The 12,063-nt window shown below is 38.2% G+C and overlaps 1 protein-coding gene across 14 annotated transcripts in view; it reads left to right on the top strand.

Annotated features, from left to right (window-relative positions):
• The window catches only part of CD44 (CD44 molecule (Indian blood group)), an 88,463-nt gene that overhangs the window by 56,867 nt on the left and 19,533 nt on the right, over window positions 1-12,063 (top strand). For 9 of the 14 annotated variants that reach the window (XM_056801949.1, XM_056801954.1, XM_056801950.1 and 6 more), the window contains exons 6-9: window positions 4,465-4,572; window positions 6,063-6,191; window positions 8,463-8,600; window positions 11,297-11,413. In XM_056801949.1, the coding sequence (XP_056657927.1) occupies window positions 4,465-4,572; window positions 6,063-6,191; window positions 8,463-8,600; window positions 11,297-11,413 (492 nt within the window). The remainder of the gene's footprint in view (window positions 1-4,464; window positions 4,573-6,062; window positions 6,192-8,462; window positions 8,601-11,296; window positions 11,414-12,063) is intronic. The other 5 variants (XM_056801958.1, XM_056801959.1, XM_056801951.1 and 2 more) reach the window with 4 other exon arrangements.

Below are 12,063 nucleotides of genomic sequence, written 5' to 3'. Positions count from 1 at the left end.
TTCATTTTTTTTAAAACCTTACCTTAAACCCTTAGATTGATTCTGTGTCAGTTGTAAGGCTTCGGAAGATTGGAATTAAAGTGATTTGCCCAGAGTCACACAGCTAGGAAGTATCTGATTACAGATTTGAACCCAGGACTTCCCACCTAGAGACCTGGCTCTCTACCTACTGAGCCACCTCTTTACCCCTGGCTCTCAGTTTCTTAAGCATGACTCATTTGGAGATCTCATATCATTAAGATCATAAGATTTAGAGATAAGATAATTTAATTTTACAGAGGAGGAAACCAAGACCCAAAGAGGAGGGCGTGACTTGTCTAAATCTACATAGGCAGTGAGTAGCAAGCCAGTAAATCCACAAGTTGGTGTTTAAGTGGCACTACACTGTGTTAGGTTCTGAGATGCAAAGACCAAAAAGAAAAAGCTCTGCCTTTCTGTCATAAACTTTAGTCTCCACATCAGGATTAGAACCCAGGACTTCAGCATTTTTCAAAGTCACCTTCCACCAGGTGGTCTCATTATGATGCTTTGCCAGCTCCTTTTCTTTGCCAACACTACCAAATGAGATCATAAGTGACCTCAAAGAGCTAGATTACTGTAAACTCATTCCCCTAACACACAACAGTCCTGGTAAAATATTTACTGAGGGGATTAGGCCAAAATGAAGACCAAACTAATAACACATGCTCATTGGTAAACATTAGGTCTATAGTTTAGACTGGAGAGTGAGCACAATTTATTGCCCAACAGCAGTCACGTAGGGATGATTTGGCTTCCTGGCTCAGGTTTTTCTATCTTTAAGATGAAAGCAGGAGAGTGAAGAGATGAGGACTACTTAGAAATAGTTGAATAGGGGGGAAGCTAGGTAGCTCTGTGGCTAGATCGCTGGGCTTGGAGTTAGTCTCAACTTCTGAGTTCAAATCTGCATCAAATACTTACTAGATGTATGACCTTGGACAAGTCACTTAGCCCTGCTTGCCTCAGTTTCCTCAGCTGTAATATGAACTGGAGAAGGAAATGATAAACCAGTCCAGTATCTCTGCCAAGAAAACCCCAAATGGGATCATGAAGAATCACACATGACTGAACAAAAATGTGGGTAGACTTCGGGTGGAACAGGATTCCTTGATTCTCCTATAGGTAGGCTAGTTAAAGGATATCTAGGTAGCTGAAGATAAGAGAGGGGGATTACTCATACCAAGAAGAACTCAAGAGTGACTGAGTAGCATTGAAATGAATTAGAAGGCAGAAACTCTGGGTTCATATCTCAGTTTTGACACTGGCCATTGACCAAATCATTTCACTTTTGTGAAATGGGTTTCAATTACATCAACTTTAAAATTAGAGGGTTTGTCTAAATGACCTCCAAGGTCCCTTTAAATCTGATATTTAACTCTGAATAGGGTCTGCAATGTCACTGGTAATTTCATAGCCAGATAGGTCATGCAGTGAATAGAGCACCGGGCTTGGAAGTCAGGATGATCTGAGTTCAAATCCAGCCTCAGATACTCAAGTTCTTTAATATCTATTTGTATCAGTTCCTCATGTGTACAATGGGGGCACACTGGAGAAGGAAGTGGTAAACCACTCTAATATCTTTGTGAAAGAAGTCCATGGAGTCACACAGAGTCAGGTATGACTAAATGACTAAAGAACTGAGACAAAGTGACTCTCTAAAAACAAAAATAATAATTCATATTGTTATATGACACATTAAAGTTTGCAAAGGCCTTCCTGATAATGGTACTTTGAGGAAGTGCCAGTGTTATTCCCACTTTACAAATGAGGAAACTGAGGTTCAAATTGTTTTAGTGACTTTCCCCACTTTTATGGCTAGATAGCTAGAAAGCATCTGAGTCAGGATGGAAAAGAACATGGGTCTTTTGATTCCAAATCCAGTTCTATTTTTTCTCTATCATTTTGCTCAAAATCATCTTCAACAGGGGGCAGCTGGGTAGCTCAGTGAATTGAGAACCAGGCCTAGAGACGGGAGGTCCTAGGTTCAAATCTGGCCTCAGCCACTTCCTAGCTGTGTGACCCTGGGCAAGTCACTTGACCCCCATTGCCTAGCCCTTACCACTCTTCTGCCTTGGAGCCAATGCACAGTATTGACTCCAAGTCGGAAGGTAAGGGTTTTAAAAAAAAAAAAATCATCTTCAACGGCCACAAAAAAGGAGAGGTCAAGATGTGGGCTTGTTGCATGAGCTCTGTTATCATCATTATTGTGGATATTAGCTTTGGGATGGCCATTCTGGATAAAGTTTCTTAGTGATATTTGGGACATCTTTGGAATGGAAGGATATGCTCTCATTGCGTTTGTTTTGGATGGAGAATCATTGTCTGGTTTGGAAGGGAGGCTCATTGTCTGACTTGCCCTTCCTAGGTGGAAATGATGAGGGCCCATCATATACACAAAATCAAGGATGTGACAGCAAGATGGCACCTTTTTGTCCCTTTCACACAATCCATTTCTGAACAAGAGACAGAAAAGTTAATAATCACATTTCTGATGCATGGTAAGACAGCTAAGTGGTATAGTAACAAAGCATTGGGCTTGGTGTCAGAATGGCCTGATTTCAAATCTGGCCTCAGATACTTCCTAGCTAGGTGACCCTGGGTAAGTAACCTAACTTTGTCATCCCCATTGCCTAGCCCTTACCACTCTTCTGCCTTGGAACTAATACACAGTATTGATTCTAAGACAGAAGGTAAGGATTTAAAAAAAGGCAAGTGTTCTATAAATGAGCTCAGTCATTATTATTATTATTATCTGTAGTTTAACAGAACCATTCAACCCTCACAAGAAACCTCTAAGAGAAGCTGGGCAGGTATGATAGTCCATATTTCCACAGAAGAGGAAACTGGGATGCAGAGTGGCAAGGTGACTCTCCAAAGACCAAACCCTTAGCAAATATCAGGATGCAGGTCATCTGATTCCATATTCAGTGTCCTTTCTGCAACACCCCAACTGCCTCCCCTAGCCTGCTTCTGTTTTGTGGTCTTCTTTTGGTTTATTCCTCATGCACTGTTGGACGGGAGCCATGGTGACTTGGCAGGGGATCCAGCAGCGGTCTGTGATGGATTTGGGACGTGCTAGAACTATTCCCACAGGGGAATCCTGAAGGATATAGGATACAGCCTGTTTATTTTTTCTTGGCTATCCCATTTGTACCATGGCACAAATGAATGGTGGCAACTGAAGCTCTTCCCTTCCGAATGTGGATCCATTTTTTGGTATTACTTCTGAAGTCTTCCATCTGCCTGACGTGGGTTTCTGTCCTTCTAACCCTTCCAGCTCCCCATCATGCCCCCTCCCCAAAGGAACTCAATGACAAACTGAAAATGGAAAAACTCTTCTTTAGCTTGAATACCAATTTTCAGATTTCTATGATTTTCGTCATTGTCTTCACAATCCTGAAAGACCACCCCATTGCTTCTATAGAGAACATGTTGTCTGTGCTTTATTCTAAGCCTATTTGTTGGTGACAAATGCTCAAGTTACATTTAAAAGGTGAAGGAAGTGATACTATAACCTTTGAAGAAGGCATTCCATGAACTTGAGAATCCCTTTCCATGAGTTTGATTATCACTTTTAATAGTGATGTATATGCCGTTAAAACAGAAAAACAGGGGCATCTCGGTGGCTTTGTGGATAGAGAGCCAGGCGTGGGGATGGGAGGTCCTGCGTTCAAATATGGTCTAACTGTATGACCTTGGGCCAGTCATTTAACATCAGTTGCCTAGCCCTTAGCACTCTTCTGTCTTAGAACTGATACTTAAGTATTGATTCTAAGACAGAAGGTAAAGGTTTAAAGATGCACATACACACCCAAATAAATAAGTGGCAACAAGCACTATACAATCCAAGGGATAACCCATCTTCAACCTTCATCAGGATCAATGAGGCTATTGCTCACATGGACATAAAATGCCAGTTTCTAGGGATTACTTATTCCCTGGCTCAAGTAATGGGGAGGAAAAACAAAGATATAGATCCATATCCAAGAATGACCTTGGAGAAAAACGAGTGATAGAGGCTCAAATCAATGTTGTAGATAGTTCATTGAGGCCAAGTTGCTGTGTAGCACAATAAAGGAGACATGGAATGCCAATTTTGCTGTAGATGGCTGTTTGACCTTCTGCTCCATTCTGGCGAGGAAACATAAATTTATGTGGACCAATCTACATTCTAAGATGTTCATTTGGTAGGAATAATGGCAGCCGATTACAATCAATGTAGTAGAACTTGTATTTCTGTCATCATAAGGAAATTCAGGAATTTTTCAAGAGATCTTTGACAGTTATGACTTTTGTTTGCTCTGCCTTCCCCAATTTCCATCATGGGAAAGAGATTTTTTAATAGAGGATGGATGTTATCTTGAGAAGGAACTCTACCCCCCTGGTGTGGGAGCCCTACAAAATAACCTTTCTGTAACGGATTTTTTAACACCCCTGTGCACTCAGAGACTCATTCCATTCCTGAAACAACAGCTCAGGAGCAGCATAATTGGATGTGGTCGTGGTTTGTCCAATCACCTCCTAAGACTGAGTATCTCACAACGGCCAAGCCAGGTAACAAGTCTTGTGTTTTATCAGTTGTTCCTATGGAAAGTTGAACAGATGGGAAAAAATAGCAATTTATTTGCATTTCCTAAACTCCCCTTTAAGGGCTCTTTACCTTTCCTGATGAGGAGACACACAGCAACTCTCATTTCTGATTAGTGGAGGTGATAATAAGTTCACTAGAGCCTTTTTTTGTATTTTTCTTTAAGATATTAGCCCGTGTACATTGGGAGAAAGGCCATTTTCATTCAAAAACGCACTACTGTGAGCTCCCTTTGGAGTATGTGGAATTTTGAATTCCAGATGGAATTCTGAAACATTTTTCATCAACTTTCTGCTGAGCAACCTAGATTCGTGAAAAAGGCAGCTCTGTATTATAGAACTAGCAGAGAATGGCTTTTCATCTTACAGGTGTATATAAGCAATTTCATCATGAAGCATAGTAACTTGATTTATTATCCACCTTTGTATCTCTATAATACCCCTACAGTTTAGAAAACATATAGAGCAGATAAGTTTGGAGATCTTTATCTGGAAGGGCAAATGGGATATGGCAAAATGAAGGTTTGGCATACTTAGCTTAGCCAACTTCATTAAAGGAAGTGCCATTTGTTAGAGTATATTATCAATTTTTAGCAGAGAGGTAGCAAGAGAGGGGCTAGATCTGGTTTAAAAAGCATGATGTGTGAAAAAAAATGTCCGTAGAAATTGTCTTTATAGGGCAAAATATGTATTGAATGTTTGCTTTCTGCCTTGCTCCTTCATGGGCCTTTCTAGGGTTCCCTTGGTAATTGAAATGAAGAATCTAAGTGATCATCCCTTGGGATTCTGTGGCTATTTTAGCTCTTCTGTTCGGTTTTGGTTTTATTCTGTTTTCTGATCTGGTTCTTCGGGGTCAGCAGGCTACAAGGGTGAAGAAGGATAGCCTTTGTATGCTTCTTAAATGATGGTCAAGGATCCTTTCTTCTGGTCTCATCAATGGGCTAAACAGGTCATTGATCTTTGCTTAGCATTCTTCCTTACTATTCTTCTCTTTGAAATAAGAACCCTAATGTCTCGCCATACTTTGGTAATCCCAGGTGCTTAGTTAAAAATAGTTATTCATAATATTAAAGTATTTTGACTCTATTGGGGTGATTTCTCATCATTTTCTATTTCTACCCATCTTTGTCTACCTGAAATTCTGTGTTGGGGTTATCTGGCTGCAGATGTTATCTATATCTTAATATCCAGGAGGATGCTGTTGGATATCATTGGATGACTTTGGATAATTTGAAATTCAATGATGGCACTGAAAAATAATACATGGGTTTCTGGGCTTTTCTTTCTTTTTTCCACCATTGTAAAAAGTGAAGCGTAAATCATCATCTTTGAGTCATTAGTAGAAAGGTATGCACACAAAAAAGCTGATCTCTGGGAAGTAGCAATTCTACAAAAAAGTAGAAATTGCAAGTAGTAATTTCACCACTGATTCACTGATTCAACCACCCTTATAACAGCTTTGACCAGCTCTAGTGGTACCACCCATAAGACAACAGCAGTGGGACAAGAAGATTCTGACTGGTTTTCACAGTGGCTCTGGCCTTCAAAACGTGAGAGGCAGCTGTACACAACCACAAGGACAGTTGGTAATGGGTTCTGTATATCTCCATATACTTTTTTAAAAGTTTCCGTTGGTTCTTGTTGGGTTTTGAGGATGTTGACAAAGGCCATTCTCCTATCTGGTCTCTAGAACCTTCAAAAGGCTTAAGAAAAGATTCCTGAATCACTGATGGGGAGTAGGGGAGGAGGAGTTATCCTAAGGAGGCTTTAACAATCTTACTAAGCAAAGTTAAGCTATGTTTTCTGCTCTGTCTTCTAAAGAACTAATGTACTAGGATAGGATGCCCTGGTGAAAGATAGTCTTTTTTGATAGCAGATGGGACTTCCGCATTTTATTCTTCTACAAAATATCTTTTGTGACACTATGAGATATTAGACTAATAGATTATTCACGTTTCCTTTAAGATATCATGTTTTTTAAAAAAATTGGGGAGTAGAATCCTCAATCACTAAAGCAATCTGCTGCAAATCTGAAAAGAAGAAAGAAAGAAAGAAAGAAAGAAAGAAAGAAAGAAAGAAAGAAAAGAAGAAAGAAAGAAAGAAAGAAAGAAAGAAAGAAAGAAAGAAAGAAAGAAAGAAAGAAAGAAGAAAGAAAAGAAAGAAAGGAAGGAAGAAGGAAGGAAGGAAGGAAGGAAGGAAGGAAGGAAGGAAGGAAGGAAGGAAGGAAGGAAGGAAGGAAGAGGAACAGGAAGACAGGAAGACAGGAAGACAGGAAGAAAGAAAAGAAGGAAGGAAGGAAGAAAGAAAGAAAGAAAGAAAGAAAGAAAGAAAGAAAGAAAGAAAGAAAGAAAGAAAGAAAGAAAGAAAGAAAGAAAGAAAGAAAGAAGAAGAAAGAAAGAAAGAAAGAAAGAAAGAAAGGAAGGAAGGAAGAAGGAAGGAAGGAAGGAAGGAAGGAAGGAAGGAAGGAAGGAAGGAAGGAAGGAAGGAAGGAAGGAAGGAAGGAAGGAAGGAAGAAAGAAAGAAAGAAAGAAAGAAAGAAGAAAGAAAGAAAGAAGAAAGAAAGAAAGAAAAGAAAGAAAGAAAGGAAGGAAGGAAGGAAGGAAGGAAGGAAGGAAAAAAGAAAGGAAGAAAGGAAGACAGGAAGAAAGAAAGAGGAAGAGGAAGAGGAAGGAAGGAGGGAAGGAAGGAAGAGTTGAAAAAATCTATCTCAGTCAATGAGCAAAATTTATCCTCATAATGGGCACTTACTTAAGCCTCTGTATGTATGGACAGGCTAATGAAATCAAAGCAACATCTACAAAGTTGTTTTGTATATTACTCAATGATTTTTAATAGGATAGACATCTCACAAAAGTGCCATGTGAAGTACTGACCAATGTTCCTTCCCCAAAGAAATGTACTTCAATCAAGTTATCTATTAGTCACAGAACTAAAATGTTTTTAATTTACATATTTGAAACAACAAGTTTTGAGCCTTTTCCCAATTTAATGGGAAAGATTGTTGTGTCGTTCTATTTGCTTTCTCTGACTTTTGAGGGGTCTGTATTTCCAAGTGAACCATGGAGGTAGAGAGGGGAATTATAATATAAGGTTCTAAAATGAATGAAAAAAATGCCAACCAGGTATATAATTGTATGCAGAACCACAATTACTTTTGAGAAAATAGCTTGCAACCCACAATTTGTCACATAGAGAACTTATTCTTAGTGAAGGGAATATTCCAAGAGACAGATGGAGGTCATTTGGAACATTGAGTCTTATCTTCCTTTTTCCTTTAAGTTTCTATACGAGAGGAATAAGGAAGAACTAGTGTCACTGATAATGAGTGCTACTTGAGAGAATTTAAATAAGCCTAAATTTATTAAATTAAGTAAGCTTTAAAAATACTTTAAAAATATTCTCTCCATCCTGAGTTCTAAATGAACTTTTTAAATTTTGTGGGTCTTCATGAATTGGTGATATGTATTTACAATTACAGCTTTTTTGAAGCTCACTTAGAAAATTGATGGGAACATGTCAAAGTCTTCTATCAATCTCCCAACACATTGGCATGGATGGGCTTTGTTTACTCCAGGCAGCAAGAAATCTATTTGAAGATTTGCTTTAATTTGTATCTCCTTTCTTGACTTCTTTGCAATGTTTATCTTCTGACTTATTCTTTCATTTTGCTTTCTGCTTAGTTTCCAGAACATTGTTCTTAGTAGCACGGTTGTTTGGATTCATTTAGAGACAAGATTGACTACTTTCTCTTGTGATGTCAGGCAATTGATTAACTTAACCTGTACTTGACTTCCTTCTTTTGTCAAATGGGGTTATCTGGGTTTTTGATCAGCCAATAACACAAGTCGTCACAACAGGTATGGACTCAACTACCACTTCAGAAAGACTGCAACCAACTGAGGAAAGAGAAGATGAAACAGAAAAGTTCCCCAGTTATTCTGGATCAGGCATTGATGATGATGAAGATTTTGTCAATCATGATCACTCCAGTACCAGTAAGAATAATAATCAATTACAGTCCAGTCATTTTGTGGCAATAAAACTAGAGACACCCCATGTGGTCAGTCCTTGGGAAAGACTGAGTACCAGTCAAGACTGTGGTTTTACAGCAACCTTATTATAAGTCGGTGTGTCTATAGAGCAAGAATTAACATCACTTTGATAACAACCAAAAAGAAATTGCGGGGGGGGGGGGGGAATGGAAACTATATCTTTCTTTAAAGAGCTTCCATGCATCATAGTTTTAACTAATTGGTTTATCATTTCAGATTGCCTTTTCATATCATAGTAAACTTTCTGTTATCTACTTCTGTTGAAGAATGAGTGTTCAGGTTTAAGAAGTAACTATAGATGCCATAGAGAAATGACCAGTTTTCAAAGAACCTGAGGAAAAAATATTCTCTTCACTAAAATGATATTTACTATGATTTTGAAGTCTGTCTTGTGTTTAGATGTTGGAGTTATCAAGGCTCATGACATTGGACAGAGTGTAAAAATATTGATGAATTGGCTGCTAGATTACAGAATTTGCTCTACATGTAAAACCTTTCTGTTTGTCATTGATTGACAAAGAGGGAAAAATTGCTCACAGTCAAAGTTCTAGTTTAGGAATTCTGAAATACTACTTGAGCTCATTCAGTTAACCAGAACCCTAGTGATCACCCAGAAATAGTTATTGACTTGTGGGTAGCCCAGCAGTAATCTCTCCCCAACTCTGCCCCTTCCTCCTACCAATCAGAACTTCTTCCAGGGAATGGATTAAGCCAATAAAGACTCTGGCTCAGTGTATTGAATTTACATACAACAGTTAAGAGATGAAAGATACAAATGAATTTGTAGATTATTATGAGTTATCAGCAATGTATAGGGGCACCTAGGTGGTTCAGTAGATAGAGAGATAGGTCTGAAGATGGGAGATCCTAGATTCAAATTTGCTCTCAGTCAGTTCCTGGCTGTGTGACCATGGGCAAGTCACTTAACTCCAATTGCCACTCTTCTGCCTTAAAATCAATACTTAGTAAGAGTTTAGAAAAAAATAAAAGAAAATGACTATACATATTCTTCAGTGGTTTAGCCTATAGAAAAAGTTCAGCTCACTTACATAATTGCAGAAAATGAAAAAAACCAATAACAATGGATCCTATGATGGAACCACCCCTATAAGGCCATGCTATCAAGAGTGAGGTTTTTAGGATCATGGGGTCATAGTATTTAGAACTGGAAGGGACTTCAAAGACGATCTCATTTAGGGCTATCATTGTATATTGAAGGCACTTGGGCCCAGAGATGATAAATTATTTTTCCAAGGTCATACATGCAATAGAAAATCCTCTTAAAATCCCTTTGTATGGAGTTCAAGATAGATTTATTTATACTATACCAAATTATATTTTTATAACGGGGCTCCAAAATTCCTCATTATGGTATTTTTTCAAAGTTATAGTTTTCATAATTCCAACTCCCCTTAATCTTGGTTCCTATGTCAAAAGCTTGGTAAGAATTCCCCAATCCAACCCAATACTCTTTGATAGCCTTCAAAGGAAAAGGGATTAGTTTTTATAAGTATGTTTTACAGTCTTCAAAGTCTCTTTTCCATGCTGATTGGTAATGTTAAAAGTTCCAAAATTTTCTTAACACAGAAAATGGAGATGATAATATTTTCCATTTTTTATAAATAAATAAATAAAATAAAATAATTTATAAATAAATATTGGAAATAAAACTTTCCATTTTCCATTCCTTTTTTGAAAGGCTTAATTGGGTTTAAAAAAAACAAAAAACAAAACAGCAAACAGTGCTAAAAGGGTTGTGAAACATTGTGAATGGCCCCATCCCAAAATGCATTAATATTGATCATATCTTGATTTTCCCTTGTATGCATTTCATATCTCAGTGCTGGTGTTTATGGGGAGACATTATTGTGTCTGGTAGATGCCTAACTGTGTGGTGAGCTGGTATGGTGGTGGTTTTCTCATAGACTTTTTCTATTGGCTCCTTTCATTGGTTGTGGTTGGCTTGACCTTGGTATTTTCTGTATATTATAGAGTCAGAAAATTTTGGGTGTTTGGCAAACAATTAATAACTTGAGCTATTAATTATATAGGATATTGGAGATATAATTTCTCTCATGTCATCACTAGTGGGGAAGATCTTGCTCCTGGTACATCTTGTCCCTGCCATTGTTGATTCATTCAAATGACCATTTCAAGCGCCCATTGTAACTTTCTGTCCTAGCTGGGACAATCATCTAAGTACAGAAATATGGGACGCCTGCTGCTTCTCTAGATTCCTGATCCTTTTGGCTATGGCATTTTGTGGGTTGGTCCAGGTTGCATGGATGGAAAAGGCCTTGACTTCTTCCAGTTAGCCTTGGTGAAGGGCTGACATTTTCCCTATTGTGCTTGCTGCTGATGCTGTTTCAGTTGGAGTTCTTGGGATGCTTTTTCTCATGTCCTGAACACCCAGGCAATGAGTCAAGATGGACTTTGAGATCCTTGGCAATGCTGTGAAACCAAACCAAAGATCTTCTCTGCTTTTCTTCTCCCTCTTTGCCACTTCCAATCAGATGTATATGTCTATACATCTTTTCGCTCATCATGTATATGAAATAAAGAGAAAAAATAATGCAAGTCTAACAGTGAAGATTCTGCAAGTAGCTTTCTCATAATTTCTTCAACCATCATTGTGACAGCTTCAGCTACAACACGTGCTACAAGTGAAGAAACGATTGGGAATCAAGACTGGCAAAACTGGGAACATGGTCCCCAAAATCCTGAAGAACAACCTCAAGCAACAACAGAAGTGACTGGTAATAGATTATGCCTATTTAATTAAATGTTTTTGACTCAGATGCTAATGCAGCTGAAGAACCCTGAAGGAGAGATTAGAAAGTTGGGGTAACTTTTAGTCAAATGGTCTTAGGGAATTTCACAACAGTAACATGGAGATATTTTAGTGGCCATAAATTCTATTATTCCCAGATTTAAGGGGCTTATAATATGAATTTATTATTCATATATTCAATATATATTACAATAAAAATGAATGTGTTAGAGTGACTTATTCTGTAGTTTTTTAATAATGGGGTTTATGTTTCTAAATTTTCATTAGAATAGTCCTCCAATGCTTCATTGTGGACATGTAGGACTCTCAATTTTGAAAGCCTATGTCAATGGCAGGAAAGACTTGGCAGGTCCAACCAAGATGAAAATGGTTTTACTATAGGTCCAACAATGAATTATGTGTCCCATGTGAGGACAGGCATAGCTAAGATTATTACTAGTTTGGCCTCAAGGTGATGAATTATTTTGACTTAGCAACTAAAAAATGCCCTCTATCAAAGCACAGAGGAGATGTGATATGTTCCAAGAGAAAGGGTGTGGGGAGGGGATGCACATTGATGAATCATGGATCCCTGAATATTGAAGTATATTTGTCTAATGGTTAATTAGTGAGCTA

This window comes from Monodelphis domestica, chromosome 6 (assembly GCF_027887165.1).
Source record: "Monodelphis domestica isolate mMonDom1 chromosome 6, mMonDom1.pri, whole genome shotgun sequence".
Lineage (NCBI taxonomy): Eukaryota > Metazoa > Chordata > Mammalia > Didelphimorphia > Didelphidae > Monodelphis > Monodelphis domestica.
Note: the sequence above shows the minus strand (reverse complement) of the source record. Positions and strands in the feature narration are given on the sequence as shown.